The sequence below is a fragment of the Neopelma chrysocephalum genome, unplaced genomic scaffold (assembly GCF_003984885.1).
Source record: "Neopelma chrysocephalum unplaced genomic scaffold, ASM398488v2 Primary Assembly neopelma1_25, whole genome shotgun sequence".
Lineage (NCBI taxonomy): Eukaryota > Metazoa > Chordata > Aves > Passeriformes > Pipridae > Neopelma > Neopelma chrysocephalum.
In genome coordinates, this window is record NW_020897694.1 from 31,623,955 (window position 1) to 31,642,686 (window position 18,732).

The 18,732-nt window shown below is 41.0% G+C and overlaps 2 protein-coding genes across 2 annotated transcripts; one reads left to right on the top strand and one right to left on the bottom strand.

Annotated features, from left to right (window-relative positions):
- Positions 1-388: 388 nt before the first annotated feature.
- Positions 389-4,088, top strand: SLC25A6 (solute carrier family 25 member 6). The gene is made up of 4 exons (XM_027674792.1): positions 389-569; positions 1,538-2,024; positions 2,757-2,897; positions 3,315-4,088. The coding sequence occupies exons 1-4, from the start codon at positions 459-461 to the stop codon at positions 3,470-3,472; spliced, it is 897 nt and encodes a 298-aa protein (XP_027530593.1). The 5' UTR covers positions 389-458; the 3' UTR covers positions 3,473-4,088.
- Positions 4,089-6,396: 2,308 nt separating this feature from the next.
- On the bottom strand, positions 6,397-18,716 carry LOC113963557 (granulocyte-macrophage colony-stimulating factor receptor subunit alpha-like). Its single transcript, XM_027674794.1, has 11 exons — positions 18,602-18,716; positions 18,296-18,432; positions 17,174-17,294; positions 15,747-15,876; positions 15,483-15,655; positions 14,232-14,371; positions 11,675-11,701; positions 10,827-10,956; positions 10,126-10,219; positions 9,388-9,469; positions 6,397-6,620 (listed from the first exon to the last, which is right to left on the bottom strand). Exons 1-11 carry the CDS (start codon positions 18,687-18,689, stop codon positions 6,528-6,530), a joined length of 1,215 nt encoding a protein of 404 aa, XP_027530595.1. The 5' UTR covers positions 18,690-18,716; the 3' UTR covers positions 6,397-6,527.
- Positions 18,717-18,732: the final 16 nt, after the last annotated feature.

Sequence of the window (18,732 nt, forward strand, 5' to 3'; positions counted from 1 at the left end):
GCAGGGCCTTCGTGCTGGGCGGTGTGGAGCAACACACCAGATGGGGCAACACACCAGGATGGGGCAACACAGAGCCGCTGGGCTCTGCAGGCTGGTGCGGGCGCTACCGACGGCCTCACCAAACGAACGTGGAGAGCGCTTGGGAAAGTATGGGTAAAAGTGTGAGCAGTGAGGTGACCGCCGCGCTGCCCCGCGGGGGCCGGGCCGGGGCGGAGGCGGCAATTCCCGGCCGGTGGCGAGGCAGGCCCGCCGCGTCTGACGCGGCGCTGCGACACTGGCGCGGCGGGGCCGGGGGACGCGGGGCGGGCCCGCCCCGTAGGCCCCGCCCCCGGGCCGGGCTGGCCAATGGGGCGGTGCGGGGCGTGGCCGGCGGGCCCGGCATTAAGGCCACGCGCGCGGCACTCCCGCCCTTTCGGCGTGAGGGACAGCGGCACTGACTCCAGGCTGCGTGCGCGAACATGGCGGACCAGGCCATCTCCTTCCTCAAGGACTTCCTGGCGGGCGGCGTCGCCGCCGCCATCAGCAAGACCGCGGTGGCGCCCATCGAGCGGGTCAAGCTCTTGCTCCAGGTTAGCGACGCGGGCGGGAGCGGCGAGCGCAGGCAGAGCCCGTCACCGTCCCCCTCAGGCGCCGGGCCCGGCGGGGACACAGGTTCGGGCGGAGGGTGGGCGGGGGCCGCGGCCGCCGCAGGACAAAGGGCGCGGGAGAGGCGTTGGCGGCTGGCGGGAAGGTCACGTGGACGGCGGCGGGGAAGTCGAAGCCGGTTCCGCCGTGCGGGGCTCGGCACGGCGGGCGGGCCCGGCCTACGGGGGTGGCCGCCGGTGGTGTCACTTCCTGCCGCCCTCACTGCCGGCGCTGAGGAGAGGGCGGCCGCTCCCGCCGCCATCTTGGCGGCCCTCACGTGACGCGCGCCCGCGCAGCGCATTGGCCCGCGGGCGGGGCGCGGCCGACACGCGGGGCCCGGCGTGACCCGGCGGCGCCCAAGGTGATTCGGGTGACCTTCGCGGTGCCACTGGCCGAACACGGGCTCCCGCCTGCCCACCCGCGCCCCCCTGCCCCCCTGTCATTAAGAGCTCTCGCCTCTAGGTAGGCCTGTTCCGAGTGCCGGGTCCACTCTGTCCTTAAACACCTCCATGGACAGTGAGTCCACCACTTCCCTGGGCAGCCCATTCCAATGTCTAATCACCCTTTCTGTGAAGAAATTATTCCTAATGTCCAACCTAAATCTCCCCTGGTGCAGCTGGAGGCTATATCCTCTTGTCCTGTTGCTAGTTGCCTGGGATAAAAGGCCAACCCCCACCTGGCTACAGCCTCCTGTCCGGGAGTTGTACAGGAGTTGCTCACAGCTGTCCCTATTTTGGCGAGTCCTGAGGTCTGAGGAAGTTAGGAAGCAATTTTAAGGCTTTTTCTTAACAATAATACAACCCTAAGCCAATCAGAATTAACTGCTTTTTTTGTATAATAGAAGCAGGCTTAAGCCCAGCTATGGCATAGGCCAGTCAAGGCATGTGGTCAATATACATACTTTTATTTGCAGGTGCAACATGCAAGCAAACAAATTGCTGCTGATAAGCAGTACAAGGGTATCATCGATTGTGTAGTGCGTATTCCAAAGGAACAAGGAGTGCTGTCTTTCTGGCGAGGAAACTTGGCTAATGTCATCAGATACTTCCCAACTCAAGCTCTCAACTTTGCCTTCAAGGATAAGTATAAGCAGGTGTTCTTGGGAGGTGTAGACAAGCACACTCAGTTCTGGAGATATTTTGCTGGTAACCTGGCATCTGGTGGTGCAGCTGGAGCCACTTCCCTCTGCTTTGTCTACCCCTTGGATTTTGCAAGAACCCGTTTGGCTGCTGATGTTGGAAAAGCTGGTGCAGACAGAGAATTCTCTGGTCTCGGGGACTGTCTAGTCAAAATTACAAAGTCTGATGGTGTGCGAGGCTTGTACCAAGGGTTCAATGTCTCTGTCCAAGGCATCATCATCTATAGAGCTGCCTACTTTGGGATCTATGATACAGCAAAAGGTAATACTTCAGAGGAGATCCAATAAACCTGTTTTCACAACTGTATTGCCTGTTCTGGGATGTTATACACTGTAATAACTATGTTAAGGTAGAAGGGGATATCGGTGCCAGCATCAGTGACACTGCAGTGTTGAAGGCAAAACTTGCGCATGTGTTGCTGGCAGCAACCTACTTTCAAGTATTGGTTTTGTAAGGAGTTGCTCCTGATGCCAACGAAGTATGTTGGTAATGATGCACAGAAGAAGTTCTTTTTTGTTCGGTGCATTCCTGTAGTTACATTGGACCAGTTCAAGAGTGTTTAGCAGAATGGGATTGAGCAATGCTTAAAGCACTTGGTTAAGCTGGACATTTGGGCATGTAGGCCATTGATACTAGTTTGTGGTAAGATAATCCACAGGGACAGTGACTTAATTTAGTGACATTTCTTTTCAAAAAGAATAATGAATAGTTAACACTTTCTCATGCCAGTCTAAAAAGAATCCTTGTTCTTAAAAGTTAAGCTGTTTTGGTAACTGAAGAAAATCCTCTGAATTTCTTTAGATGTGTTTTATGTTGCTTCAATGTGTTTAAAGTTTATGAAGTTGCAGTTTTCAAGTATGGCTCTACAATGTTTTGTAACTAGGGCATCTGGTTTCCTACTAGTTCATCTAGTGAAGTAGCTGTCATGCAGTGAGTAAACTGGAGGAGGAAGTGCAAGATAATAAAAAGCTAATTACTTCTTTTTTATTGCAGGCATGCTCCCAGATCCCAGAAATACTCACATTGTTATCAGTTGGATGATTGCCCAGACGGTGACTGCTGTGGCCGGTGTGGTGTCCTATCCTTTTGATACAGTGCGACGTAGAATGATGATGCAGTCAGGACGCAAAGGAGGTAGGCTGTAAATCTATGTAGCTGTTCAAGCAGCGTTAACAGAATGGAATTCTTTTTTACTAATAGCCTTGACACTTACATGAAATGAGGAAGTGCAGTAAGGCTCAACTTGTGTTTGTCCTGAGTTATGCTGAGGACTTCTCTTTATTGAATATGAAATAGGCAAATGGACTGCCTAATTAAATTACGGTAATTAGGGGTTGGAATAGTTGCCAGAACGAAAGCTTAACATTTTTACTTTTATTAACTAGGCAAGCAGATAGGAAGCTTTGCTATTGGCTGTGCTAAGAATCGTGGTACAGTCTTAAAGTGTGGTTTGGGACATCACAAAGTAGTTAAATGAAACAGGACAGTTGTTAAAAACATCTGAGATAAAATTATAGGAGTTAAGAATCACTCTTTGCTCTTTTCCTGCAGCTGATATCATGTACTCTGGAACGATCGACTGCTGGCGGAAGATTGCAAGGGATGAGGGAGGAAAGGCGTTCTTCAAGGGTGCATGGTCCAATGTTCTCAGAGGCATGGGGGGTGCTTTTGTGCTTGTGCTGTACGATGAATTCAAGAAAGTCATTTAAACAACCTAACTAGAATTGGAAATCAAGTTGAGCAGACCATGTAGAATAACTACCATTATGGACCATTGACCTTCAAGAAATTCCTGTGAGTCTTATTTATCGGAGCCAGATGATACTTGTAGATGGGGCTAGAAACTGACATAGAGGACTGATCCATTTCTCTGTAACATGCATGAAGACACTGAATCTGGCAATTCAGTGTGCTGATTTTTTTTTTCAGCAATGAAGAATGAGTGGTGTTGGTTCTGGGTCCAAAGTGGCTAGGTCCAATTTAGGCAGAGAAAAATTGTTTGCCTGCGGATCAGTCCCCAGTTTCAAGTCCTATCTTCTAGGACCATAAAATTGTATTTGAAAGCATTTGCTAACAAATCATGTTCTTTTCCACTTGTACTGAAGCACTATGTACCATTTTGCACAGCTGAACATCTAGCAATTTTGTTCTTAAATTGGGGCATTTTGCTGTAAAACAATAAACATACTTACTCTGTCTGTGTTGAAATTATTACATAAAAGCTTTGGGAAAGCCTCTTTTGTTTGAAAACTTGTTTCAGATAATGGTTCCTCTGATACATTTACACTGCACTCTGTAATAGAATTAAGCTTTTAAAAAAAAAAACTGAATGTGAGAATTTTATGAGGAAGGGTGGGGAAGCATGGGTTGTACTGATAGAGACCAGTCCCATTCTTTGTGCCTGATGGTCTACAATGGGCTGCTGCAAGTGGCTTTTTGCATGATTCTTAGAAATTGATGTGCAACTTCTCATGATTTAAAATGGGAGGGGGTGTTTCAGTTGTGCTAGCAAAACCCAAAGACCCAAGAACTGTCAAAAAGTAATGCTCTAGCCCTTGGTAAAACAGCTTAAAATAATTTTTTGTTATTAAATCAGTATTGCAAAGCAACATGGCATTCATGCAAAAACCCAGGAACCCAGTAAATGCCTTCAAATTCTGAGTGACCTATGTATTGTATTGCTGCTGTTTGGAAATGTTGATTGTTCTGTTCAAGATACTGTTTGGCCTCATCTGTAGCAGTGGTCAATCAGTACCTCTGTGGAAGGTTGAATTTAATCTGAAACGAGGCTCATTCTAGGAGATGACATTGATGGGGTGTGTGGGAGGGAATGTGTATGTTTCTATATTGCTGTAAAATAATAGATCAAGGTAGGTCAGCCTTCAGTATTAAGTGATTGATGTCTTGGGATGGTCAGAAGAACAAAATCAGACTGAATAATTTCTCATACTGCTATTCGAGGTAGTGTAATACCTATGTGCTGTTCTCCATATGTATATAATCTTTTATACTTTATAATCTGCAAAAATACAATAGGAGGACTAGTAAAGGAAAACAAGGTGTTAATCTTTGTGTTTTAAGAACTCTCCCTATATCTGGAAAAAGCGTGTCATTGTATGAATCACTGAAGGCTGACTGAGCTGTTTTGAGTTCTTTCTGTGCCTTCTGAGGTTGGTATTCAAGATGAAGTATTTAAATTAACTACTTGGCTTTGGCTGGTTATTACCTTCCTCTCAAAAGGACTTACCTTTTTCCTTTCACTGTTGCACAAGTGCTGCTCTCAACATGTGTATGAATGTAAGGACATTACGCAGTTCCTCTGTACACAGGCCAGTGCCAAAATTTATGTAATTACTGTTGGGGCTTTTTCATGCCTGTTTGATAATCGCAGCTCCCTGTAGTGCAGGCAGGTCATTTGATGTTGGCCTTGCCAATCAACTTGCTGTTTCACTTGTAATTATATTGATGGGGGGGAGAGGGGAAGACATTTTGTCTATGTAAACATATTGTGTAGGTTTATTTTCTGTGTCAGTGGCTTGAAATGGTAGACGTAGAGGTGGGATACCTCACTGTGAGTGTATGCTGGCCCAAACTTTGTGAGAGGAACCAAACATGGCAGTTACTTGAGCAGCCCCTGAAAGGGATAGGACTTTGACCCCGTCTCTTCTCCAGAACTAGGTTTTAACCACAAGAAATAGAAAAAAAAGTGCAAGTGTAGGTGGTTTTAACATGAACTACAATTTCCCTATGCTGTGCATTCAGCATGTACTAATTTGTGCTGGTTTGTTTTTTTTAATACATGGATTCCCTCAATCATGCAGCAGCAATTTCCAATGTGCCATGAAGTTTAGGAACATAAGAGGCAAACAATAAATGAGACTTTTAAAAAAAGCATTTGTTTTCTGCCTTATTGAGACACTGTGCAATGCATTCATTTTGAAAAATATTAATAGGAAAATAGCCAGAATTTGTAAAAGTTGTGGCATCTAAAACCTATATTATTTTTAAAAGGGAAATTGAATTTGCACCCTTTGAAGGGATTCTAAAATGCAGGTATTAAACCTTTATTACAGATTTTGTTTTGGTCCTCACAACTGTTAAGACTAGATGTTTTTGAAGGCTTTAAATGCTATCTGTGATTTAAGTACATACTAATCCTGCAGGAGATCAGTGTTGCAGAGGTCTGTATTTGCGGTGGCAGTACTGAGCTCATGAAATGGCTGACTGGCAGGCCAGTATTAATAGTTACATTTGACAGGTGTAATTTTATTTCCCATTTTTTTCTTTGGTATTGCTGGTTGGAAGATTAAAGGGCAATTTTAAACACATTTTGAATAGCTTCTGCTAAAAAAAACCCTGAGCATATAAAAACTAGAAGATCATTAAATTACTGTGGTATTCTTAAGCAGGCCTGTCATCTTATAGGAAACCTTTATAGTCAGAGGAAAGAAACTTCATACCAATAAAGACAGGAAATAAGTTTCTTCTGGATAAGAGGCCTTGTCTCACATTGTGAAGAACATCCTAGCAAGGTTTAAGCATGTCTTCAAAGTAGGCACTTGCAGAAGTGTGTGGCTGCTGGCCATTTTAGTTTCAAACAAAGGGCAAAGAATAAATTTCACAGATTTTTCTCCACTTGTTTCGCCTGCTGCATTTAAGTGGATTTTTATGGGACAAACAGTGTTATAGGCAATTATATTCTTTTATAGGCTGGTTTGAAGTACTTGTCAGCAGGATCCGTGCTTTTATTTTGTGTTGGGGGAATCAGTGTATTTTCTTCTTGGAAAGTTGGGTCATCTCTTCAACCGTAGTTACTTCCTCGGTATGACTTTTTGACGGTAGATTTACATATTCTGTCTAAAGAGAAAGAAAAGTCTGTAACATGCAGTAGGCTAGAGAGTCACTGTCAATAATCAGACAACACTAGATACACAGTACCAAAGATGCCTCTTCTTGCTCTTTCATTACTTTAAGAGATGCTTACAAAGCAGGAGAAAGTGGTTTTAAGGACAGTTAGGGATTGTTTTAATATGTACAATCAGTACTAGCTGTTTGTCAGCAGAAGGACAAAATAGAATTTTATCTAAATGCTGGACAACCTTAACTGAGACAATGGAAGGAATTTATTCAGTGGGTATTGCCTGAATTTTTGATATGTAAGCATTAGCTAGACTTCTAGAGAAAATACTTTGGTTGCTATTACACATTTTAACATTGGTTAACGTGGAGTTCTAGGAGAGTGGATGTTTCTAGGTAAGATCACAGTACTGATACAGCACTCAGAGCTGAAAGTATTGAAGGGAGATAAGTATGATTAAAAAAAAAAAAAAAAAAGGAGGGATAGTACCAGGGGGAAAAGTTAAAAAAAGGAAAAACATGCTGCTGGTATGTGACAACATCAAACCAGGATGTGTTGGTGGGGAATTTTTTTCTAGGAAATCTGAGGGATCGGTTAAGCACTGCAGGGCTTCATGGTCATGGTGTTTTGTGCTACTTGGCTACTCTGAGAAAAATGCACAAAGAGAGTGTCTTTCAAATCCTTGGAATGAATTTGATCTGGGAAAAGAGGAAAACTTAAGTGTTAGACTTCTGAGTGAGGGTGAAAAAAGTATCCAGGGAGAGTGACTGAAATGTCATCAGGCTTTGGTAGTAAGATGAGTAAAATAAAATGGTTAGAGGAATGCAAGGTGTCTGATGCACTGAGTGATTTGGTTTGTAGGATCTTACAATAAATAAGAAAATTGGTAGTTTTTTTAACATGAGCATTTTAAGAATACAGGTGCAAACTCAGCACAGAAAAGTTAGGATTTTGTAATAGAGATATTTCAGTGATCTAGGGAAAAGTATAGTGAAACATAAGAAAAAAAGAGAAAATGTGAAAGGTCATTAAGTAAGTTGGGGCAAAACAAAGAAATGCAAGCTTTAAAAAGGTGTGATTAGCAAGTTATGGGTTTCAAAATAACTCATAAATCCCAAATGTCAGGGAGAGAGTGTTCTGGTGTTCTGTAGAGGAGAGATCTTGAAAATACCCTTTTTGTACTTTATTTTCTGCTTTGAAGAATTGCAGCATTCAATCAGTGTTAAAAAGATAGCTGAGTTTGGAGGGAAGAAGTATAATAAAATTAGATTTTAAGACTAGATCAAAATGGGCAAAGAGGAGTCCAGAAGCTGTTTAAACATGTCATAATTGTATGAATTACCTTCACAGTGCCTGTTGACAGGTATGAGGCAACCTGAGGGCTTCGCTTGAACTCTGGCAACTGCTGCTGTTAAAGTGTTGCCTGCATGGAGGAGCCTGTGCCAGCATTTAGAAACCACACCCACAAAGGCCTTTGGGCTGTAATGGAGTGATTTGATTAAGTCTGGTAGTATATGCACAGAAATTTGGAAGCCCTCAAGTTTAGGAAAAGCAAGCAATCTGGAGAGTCTGCAATTTTTGAAAGACTGCTTGCTACTGTACTAGCTCTTATTATTTAATATGATGGACTGTGGATGGCTTATGCTCTGGAAGCCTGGCATGAAGTGAGATACCAGGTATTTATGATTTAAGGTGTATGAGGAAACCTATCCATGTCACATTCCTACCTGCTTTCTGTGAAAGTCAAAGGTGGTAGCACCAAAGACAAATTAAATAGGACAATGTGCTGGTATATAGTTACCAAAACTAGAGAGTTTTAGTAGTCAGAGCTTTGAGGATACTTTGTAAACAATTGAAGGAAAATTTCTGTGCCACTTCTGAAAGCCTCATTGGAAAGCATGGTGTTGCCACTGAATTATTGTAGGCAGTAAATGATTAGCCTTATTTATTGACTTTGCTTTAGCCAGCTGAGACAAAGCATTCCCTCACAATGCAATCACCATACAAACCACTGCTCAAATGGACAGATTTGAGAAGCATCAATGGTTTGAAGCCTGGTTGTCATGAAAGACAGGAAGAGTTAACTGCTGTTAACAGTATGCAAGTGTGTAAGATACTGTAAACAGGAAAGGAATAAGGATAAAGAGTAATGGATTTTAAGTGCAGTAAAACAGGCTATTAAAAAGCTTTTAAAAAGTGAGGATAGTTAAAAATATAGAATAGGGTACATGGAGATGCTACAGTATATTGGTCAAATACAGTTTGCACAAAGCACTGAAATCACTAATCTGTGCTGGTGCAAGAGGAAGGCTAGTTAAGCTGTTGCGTCTTTCCAGTCCTGTTGATTTTCATTATTCAGTGTGACAGGATTTTTACATGGGGTTGGTCAGGCTTATAAAATACATATTCACATTGTATTGTGTATTATGTGATTGATGTTTGAAAATGCTAATGGAAAATATTTTCTTACTTGGGTTATTTTCAAAGTATGAACATTAGCCTTGTAAAGCTTGTACGCGTGGAAATTACCGTTCTCTGTAAAAGTGAAAACTCTGGTCTTAAAATATGGCTGCAAATACCTACAGGATAATCATTTGTCTCAGCACTGGCATAGAGCATTTCAGGTTTCAAAGCAGCCTACCTTGCATGACAGGAACTGGTCTTCATTGGACCAAATGTAACACTTATCTTTATATGTCAGTTCTAGTCTTTGGCCTGTTGTGGATTAGAGTTAACAAATTTGACTGAATTGAAAAGAAACCATACCTGGATATCTTCATTGGTTAATGAATTAAATTTGTCTCTCGGTTGTGGTATAGGAGGAAATATGTTCTTGAAACTGCAATACCTTTGGATAGAAAATGGGATTGTGGAGAAATTTAAAATACTGGTAATATAACTTACACAAACATTGTGTGTTGTAATTTAAGGACATTCTTTACTTTCACGATTGAATAGCTATTGCTCTACAAATTAAGTGAAAAGAAAAATATTTTGAGTGGGTTAACTGGTGGGTAACTATTAGTATACTTATCACTTGGGTTACTAAAATTTATTTTGTGATGAGAGTCACAGTAAATACTTTATTAATCAATGACTTTGAATAAATCACATGACATAACTGTCTTTAACCACTGAGCAAGAAGTTTTATGAAAATAATAATACGTTAATTTGTCCGGATTCCCTCTTGTCTGGTACTGTATGCAGCCAGTGGCTTCAAAGCAACCTGGATGTTAAATGCTTAAAAGTAAGAACACAATAGCTTTTGTAGGATCTGGTGGAATCCAGGATCCACTTAGTAACTTCAATATCCTTTCCCCATTTTCACTTGTAGTGATTTTGTGTGCCAAAGGGCCATCCACAACAATACTGGCGATAATACATTTTCACATTGATAATCAGATTATTTAAGTTTGCAGGTAGGAAAGTAGGAGATTGAAGGAATGTGTTTCATAGAGATAATACTCTATCAATAGTATCTACAGAAAAAAAGGTTGATTTACCTTTTGAAAAGACAATATAGGAGCACTGTCACTGAGATTGTTCCAAGTGCTATTAGAAATAAAATCACAAAAATAAAGTAATCTTTCCCTTGACCTGAAACATCCAAGAGAGAGAAATATCTCAGCATACCAAAAATCTGCCTAGGAGACTGTCACTAATGAATGCAAATTTCACAATTTATTCTTAATTATTCAAAGGACTTCAACTTGACTTTCTTACAGAACTTTGGCAAAAATTCAGGTTGACTCGATGCATTTTAAACCATTTAAAATATTTAAAATTTAGAGAAATTAAAAAAATAATCCAGAAAAGAAGAAAATAAACAGTTACAGAACAAATAACTGAACAAAATTAATGGAAAGGGTAAAAAGAGAGAAGCAGAAGGAAGGGGATGATATTCATGGTAAAAACTTAAAAGAACTGAGAGGCATCCTCATCACTTCAGGCCAAAGGCAAGAGTGGGTCTATTTTCATCTGTTCCTGTAGCCCTGGCATCTGAGTAACTGCTGCCTTCACAATCCCAGCTAACCAAAGGCTCTGCTGCCAGAGCACTGGAGCTTCTCTTCCTCATTAATAATTTCCACCCAGTTCCTTCCATGTAAGGGTAAGAATTAAGATTTTATTCATTCCTTTGACTGTGAGGGAGAAAGGGAAGCAAACACGGTAATACTGAAAAAAAAATAGTATTTCATAATCTTACCAAACTCAATGGGTTCACTCCATTCCCCCCACTTTGAGCTTACGAGACATTTTGTTCCACGTGCTCTGATTTTCAGAATATATCGGTTTTTCTCATTGTAATTTTGGAATTCGTATCTGTCATTCTTTACCTAGAAGCAAAGTAATCAGATTAACAAAAACTAAAATTAATTTTTAAAAATTAATTAAAAATATTATTAAAAGTCATATTAACAAAATATTAACAAAATTTGGGGTTTGATTTCATTATACAGTTTCTAGAAAAAAAAATGTGTATGATTTTTTAGGTATGTACTAGTTAAATGTTTATCCTGCCGTCAAAACTTTCTGGTTTTTGAAGGTTAAAGCTAGGTTTTTGAAGTTTATTGGATCTTTAATTTATTTTATTATACTTTAAGGACACTTTTTTCCCCTGTTCTTGTTTATGGATCCTAAAAAAATCAGAAAGACAGAAAGCAGAAACTGCAGAAATATCCTGTAAAATCCCCTTGCAGCCTTCATGGGGACATGGAAATGTTCCCTGCGTGGTGTCTGTTTTTGCTAAAGAGACCTAATGTTTTTGAGACAGTACAACAACAGATATGGATTATCTGGCCTCATGATGCTTTATACAAAGTCTAGAATCTGTCAAGCTTTTCCAAGGGTCAGAGGACCACTCATTTGTCAGGGAAAGACTGACAGTATGTATTAACTTCCGCAGGTTTTGAAGATTGTTGTACTCCCTTTGTCTAGCTGTCCTTAGATACAGACGCAAACCCTATAGTTCTAGAAGTAAGTGTATTTTCTGTAATAGTATTTATATGCTTAAGTGAGCAAAACCACAAATTTGTATGTGGCAAGAATACTTACAACTATTTTCTCTTCTTTGGGCTCATCCTGCAAAACAAAGACAAATCTTCATTTTTATTATTTTCTTATCAAATAATAAAATATTTCTTTCTGGTTCTCTTTTTCTTGCCTTTAAAGAAAATAAGTAATTTTAAACTGAAAAATTGGATAGTCTTCTCCAGTAGTGTCCCAGAATAACAGCATTTTATTCAGAATTTTGGCTTCCTACATTTCCTTTTAGAAAAGGAAGGAAACATGAATTAGTTATCATTAGATGGGAGAAGCTGTATTTGCCACTAAGGGCATATTTAGACTGTACATTCTCATCCAGCGGAAGTATATCCAAATTACGCAAGCAATCACACCATCCTACGCACACAGCAGGTCTGGAAGCTGTGATTTCACAAGAGTTTGATAACGTGGGGGAGAAAAATGATGTGAATAGAAAATTTACCCTCCTTCCAGTCAAAGTCTATGTTATCCATGCTCAAGGGCTTTCCCCTAACTACTGTGAAGAGGTACTTACACATCCTATACAATCAAAATTTGATTAACTGGAAATAAACTTTGACCTGGATCAAAGAACCTGAAAATTTTGGGAAAAAAAAGGATAGGTTCAAAAATGAGTGAACAGTTTCAACAGAGGTGATTTTTAGCAATGATCTCAGAAAACATTGAAAGGCTGAGGTCCTGGAAACAACTGTCACATGTAATATCAGGAGGATAGCTAACACTATGGAAAAGTCAGAAAGGTGTAACTGGAAGGAATGTCTCATTACAGAATACACTCCCACTGTGTGTCTTGAATTATAATGCAGACTAGTATTTCCCCATCATTCATTGTCAGCTGAGCTCTTTCAGCTTAGGACATGATGGAAGGCAATCAGCCTGTGCTGTGAATGGGCACAGTGTAAATGAGTTACTTAAGCTTTAATTTAGTGCCATTTACCTCTATCAGCCCCTCCTGAAAGGTGTGAGTTTTATCTGCCATCTCCATGTAGATACCTCTGGTACCTTCAGTAAATCTAGCACCTCAAGGGGAATGAGCTCTTCCACAGCACGGAGCCCTAGAAGTGCATTGTCTCTTAGGGGATATTTGTGCTCCTTTGCAGACACCTACATTAAGGTGTCTCAGTCTGCAAGATGAATTTCACACCCAAATGTAGAAATCTACACTGAACCCCATCCTTTCTGACTCTGGCACAGGAAAGAAGAGGTAACATGTATTTCTTTCAAATAAATTTTTTTATAATATTGCTTTAATCATATGTTGTGGCCTATATCTTTATGTAAAAACTTTTAAGTGTTTCACACAAGATCTTCCTGTCAAATTATACCTACCAAGCTGGAAAGCTATGTGTACTGCAATTGCTCCTTGAAATAGCTACAGCCTGCAAGCTGTCAGCCTTGTTTTGAATGAACAAATAAGATTTAATGGTGTATTGCTTTATTTCAATTGTATATTTATGTATATTTGTGTATTTTATTTCAGTTGTATATTTATGTTTAACTCTTAGCTGATCTTTCCTGCACTGGTCTTGTTCCTGAGGAATTGCCACCGCTGTAAGCTTATGAGCTGCAGCTGGGAAGTGGGATAAGTGGGAGCACTAATTTGCCCCAACACAGATGTCATCCACGTGTGGAAATCACATACTGCTAAAAGAGGTATCCCAGCGATGAGGAGGAAGAGTGCTATTTCTTGCCTCCTTGTCAAACTCCTGGACTCAAAGAAACTTCCTGGCCTTTGTCCTTAGAGATGTTAAAATCAGGTCCTTTGGGCACTGAGATTTGTGGAGAAGGATTTGACAGCTCGGCCTCTCTGCTCCATCGTATGTGGTGGAAACCAGACATACCCTAGCCTGGAGAAAAGCAGACTCAGGGGAGACCTTCTTTCTCTCTACAACTACTTGTGACAGAGTGGGGATAGGTCTCTTCTCCCTGGTGACAAACATTTGGAGGAGAAGAAACGGCCTCAAGTTGCACCAGGGGAGGTTTAGTTTGGATATGAGGAAATAATTCTTCAGTGGTGGTCAGGCATTGGAGCAGGCTGCCCAGGGAAGCAGATGAGTCACCATCCCTGGAAGTGTTCAAAAGGTATGTGGATATGGCACTTGGTGATGTGATGTAGTGGTGCTTATGGTGGTGCTGTGTTAGCAACTGATGATCTTGAAGGTGTTTTCCAACCTTAATAACTATTCTATGAATCAGGGTGAGCATGAGGAGCTCAGGACCCAGGCACAGGCTGGAGGCTGCCACCAAGCCAGTGCCCTTGTTGCAGGTCACACAGTTGTTCCTCCTGTGACATGTGCTTATGCAGGACAGCATCACGGGTACGCTCAAGTCTTTCTCAAGTATTCTCAAGACAGAAATCCCTCATTACATTTCCCTGCTCTCCTCTGCTTTTCTACTTCGCATCTCTGAGAAGTCTGAAAAAAGATCACGAGAGATGGGATGTGAGACTAGAAGAGCTGGAGCAGGAGGACACCACAGGTCATGAGAGAAGGAATCAGAAGTTTGCATATTATAGATACATGTGTGTAGGTACAGTGGCACAGACAAACAAAGAAATTGTTTTTACCTTATTTTGTATGTTAATTTCATATTGAAAACACTTTATTTTTTTCACATGACTTGTAAGGGGTGGATGCCATGTAATTATGCAACCCGCTGCATCTCCAGTACAATGGGCAGTGACATTTAATGGAGCAGTGAGTATTTCTGGGGGAAAAAAAAAGGAATAATTAATGTAGGCATGGTCAGTAATCCGCTACAACTCATGCCTTCATAGCAAAATACATGTCAAGGTGAGGCAACCAATGTACAGCTGTGTGCCACTGATTCTAACAAAAGTTATTTGGTAAACAGCAGCAAAATACCATACCAAAACTTGGGAATATATCACTGCAGTTGCTGGACATCAGAAGTAACTGAAGTTCACGTGAAAAACAATATGAAGGATTTTGTGTAATTCAGTAGTGCAATCACTTCTACATCTGTTTTCCAATTTCATATTGACACTGCAAGTCTCCATAGAAAGAAGGATGGAAGTTTTTGTACCTGTAGTATTTTTCATGTAGAAGAGCAAGGCATTGGAATTTGAGTGCCTATAGACTGAGTGTGACCTAAGTGTCTAACCACTACGGTCAGTGGAGACCTCTCCAGTAGTGCCCTGATGGCTGCAAAGCTCTTTGGCACACCATGGAGCAGATGTGCTTGTCTAGATAGCTCTGAACTTCACAGCCCCATCAGCTACAGTCAGGAGTCACTTGTGTTGTGTTTCAGATCACACAGGACACTCAGAAGGACTCTGGTATCTCATGGGTCCTGGGCCCCATCTGCAAGCCTGGTGGATGCCTCAAGTATCTGAGTGTGTCTCAAATGTCACTAGAGGCGTGTTTTTAGGCAACTAAATCCCACCCCAGATTTTTATTGGAGTTTAAACACCTAGTTTGCACATATTGGTCTAATACAGTCTTAATTTGTGAGTTGAACACCTCACTTGTGGGTCTCAGGGAGGTGTGGGATTACGGGATGGCAAAATAAACCCATCAGAAAGGTGGCCTTGAAAGTCTAATCATTGTGTTTCATTAATTGGAATCCATGGATATGTTCACACCACTTCTCTGAGCAGTTGTTTCAGGCTACCTCTACCTTTGCTTGTTTTAGTTAATTTTTGGAACTATATTCTGTCAGCTGTTGGGAGCAAGGTCTGTCCTGCAGTGCAGGATCCTGCAATGGCCTACAGACTTTGTTTTAATCTTATTTCCAAAGAAAAATTCACCACTTCCTTATTTTATAAATCAGTAATGAAATAAAAATGTTCAATTACCAATATTATACAGTTCAATATACTCATCATAGAACTGGATCAGGGAGTCTTTGCTAGATCCATTCACCACGAAGTAAGCTTTTCCGATTATCCTCACATTTTGGAATCTACATCCCATGTTTCTGCCATCTTCATCTTTAATGTAAAGCTCACATTCCATCTCCCCATCATCTCTGTATAAAGCAAGGTATTTTCATTAAACATGAGTAGTGTGATGTGTTGAATGAGAATTCAGACTTCCCTGATTCAAGCAGACCTACTTACCCTGAGTTCTGCCAGTAGAGAAAATACTGTGTATCTGCTGGAGCACCCCTTCCTGCCTGCCAAGTGCAGTTCATGAGGCAAATGTTATAAATCACACAGGAGAAATTTTCAATGGCTGACCCATTCACACCTGCAAACAGAGGAATATCTGTGATGAGGAAAAATCCTATGACTCCTCCAATGTGGAGGATCATGGCACATGCTTAGGTATGTTAGGTGCCTGCAAGTCTAGTTAGTTATTACTTGGGTCAGGAATGAAAACTAAGAGAATTATCACTCCATTTTAACTGCCTCTTAACTGTGAAACTTGTCAATAAGCAAAGCATTCACACACAGAAAGGAAGGCACATTGCCTTTTACCATCGTGTTGCTACAGAGAGAAGTATTTCACCTTTTGCAATTAATGCTCAGGAATCCATTCCTGAAATTCTTTACACAGAGGACTAAAAAAGCTGAGACTTTTAAAAGCAAATTTGGACTTCTTCCTGCTCTCCAGTCAAGCAACTTCCTTGTTAGATCTTTCCACCCTCACATGTGCGACAATGGCTTGTTCTGTTCCTTTTCTGGAGTACATTGAAGTGGGAATGTTTCTTTGGAAGCTCCCTTGTGACCAGGCTGTGTGAGCATGCTCAGCCTCCTTCTCTCTTTTCCTTCAACCAGTTTTCTACTTCTATCTGTGGTATGCCCCAAATTCAGTGAAAGGGTGGAGGCTTCCTTTGCCTCCAACCCCCTCCAGTGCCCATTGTCTAGGACACCCTTGTGGAAACACGGGGGACTCCTCTGAGGAGCCCAAACGCTTTGGAAGGTAGGGCCAGCTGGGGAGGAACACCAAAAGCAACAAGTTTTGTGTGTCCTGGCTTGTATTTTGAGGGTCGCCATTGGTGTTTCCTCTGCCAAGTCTACAGGAAGAGATGAGCAGGGAGTATTTTCTCTGTTTAGACATGAGCAAGCTGCTAATCTCATCACCTCTGTCATGTCTGAGATACCCTGGGTACACACAGCTTCAGGAACACTGTTGACAAGGGAATTTTAGTGGAGAACTTTGAGCTGAGGAGGAGGGGCAAAATGGGTTACAACAAATTCACCAACAGCTCAGCAAGAAAGCATTTAATAAACAAATAAGCATTAATATCTTAATTTGTAACAGCCACAACAGTTATTTGAATCTACCCTTAAACCCTTGTAAATTATTGGCCTTTTGGAGCCTTAGTATAAAAGAGAATAATGCAATTATGGATACACTTGTGGTAATGCATCTCTTGAGGAATGGTTGAGACATTCATTACAGAGCAAATAATTTTAACAGATCTGCAAAAAAAAAAATTAATAGAAAATATAGCAGTTACCTACTGTGTAAGGAACTGTTTTCTAAGGCAATGTTTACCTTTAAAAGATTTTAAATGGAGAAAACCTTAGCCAGACATTACCTCCAGGGAGAAAGGTGCATTTTTTTGAGATGTTTGTGTTTGGCACGTCAATGATAAAGAATACCCCTTTGTGCAGAGGCATGTATAATTCCACTGGAAACCTGCATGGTGGGCTATTCACCTGAAAAAGAACATGTTGATGTTTTATTTCTCTGCTTTTCCTCTTTTGGTGTTGGATGATGCTGGCTGTGGAAGTGCAACTCAGGAACTCAATTCCATGTATATGATATATGTTTTAGGCTCAAGAGCTAACTTTCTCCTTTAGCACTCCAGGGTAATGTAGAAAGGAACTGAGGGATCAATAACATAAGAACACAAAAAGCTTTGCAACTCAGGCGTTGGATACACACTATAATAGTGTGCAACTATTATAGAAGGCTAATAGTGCCCCAGTGGCATAACAGAAGATGATTAATGAATAAGGGAGCCACAAAGGAATTTAATCATAGGATTAAGCAAAATAGAAATCCTTGTCTGACCTGCCCAGCAGTCAGAAAGGTGTCTATGGCATTATACTTATAATCTTCAATAAAGATGTGATGGACTTCATAATATGCATTTCTAGTTAATACATCTGCTTTGCTGAGCTAAATAAGCCACCTCTCTCTTTTTCTGTCAAGCTTCCTATTTTTCTCCTTGGATAATGTGGGTTTATAACATAACCTGTGCTACAAGCATGATCCATTTTACTGGGAAACAAGTGAAGAACTTGAGATAATGAAAAGCCATGGCAGTGTTTGCAGAATTAATTTTTTGTCTGAAGGGTCTCTCGCTCTGTCTCTCTAAATTTGCTAGAAGTCTCACTTAGTCTCACAGCCCCTTTTTTTCAGCAGCTAGATCCCTACTCATGATTCAATGTAGGCACAGTCCAGACTTTCACTTCCTTTCCACTTTGGTGCCAGAACTTCAACTCTGTCGTATGCATGGGATGCTCCTCTCGCAGTAAATGCACCCTGGCATTGCTGATGGCTTTCCACAGCCCCTGACATATCAAACTGTAGACTGTAAAAAACCACACCTCAGATGTTATCTGCAACTGATTAATTTTTTTCAAGGTAAATTAAATTGATAAGAGGTAAAGAAAAAGGTGCAATTATTTATCCCAATGAATAGCAAGTTTACCTCTTTCTCTATGCTTTCCATGTCCCAGTCCATAATGGTACATTTATACATAGAAAAATTCTTGCTGCTCTCCCAGGACAGTTCCATTTTTCTCCAGTCCACATTCACATTTGTAATAGGTGATTTTTGTGCTTCTGCTGAAAGTGATACAGCGTAAGTTCTGTAAGGATATGCTATTCCTTTTTGAATGCAGAGGATAGTATCTGTCAGGCTCAAGATGATAATTGGCAGTTTAATTGCAAATATCTCTGATAAATAAAGAATTAAACCTTATTTCTTGGGTTATATTTGCAAAAACATACTTACACTCCATACACTGGATGTCAGCGTGCAAGGGATGAAAGAGCATCACACACCACCAAATCATGCAAATGAGTCCAAAACTATCAAACATATTTTCTTCTCTGGAAAGAAATAATGAAACCTTCAGGGGAAAA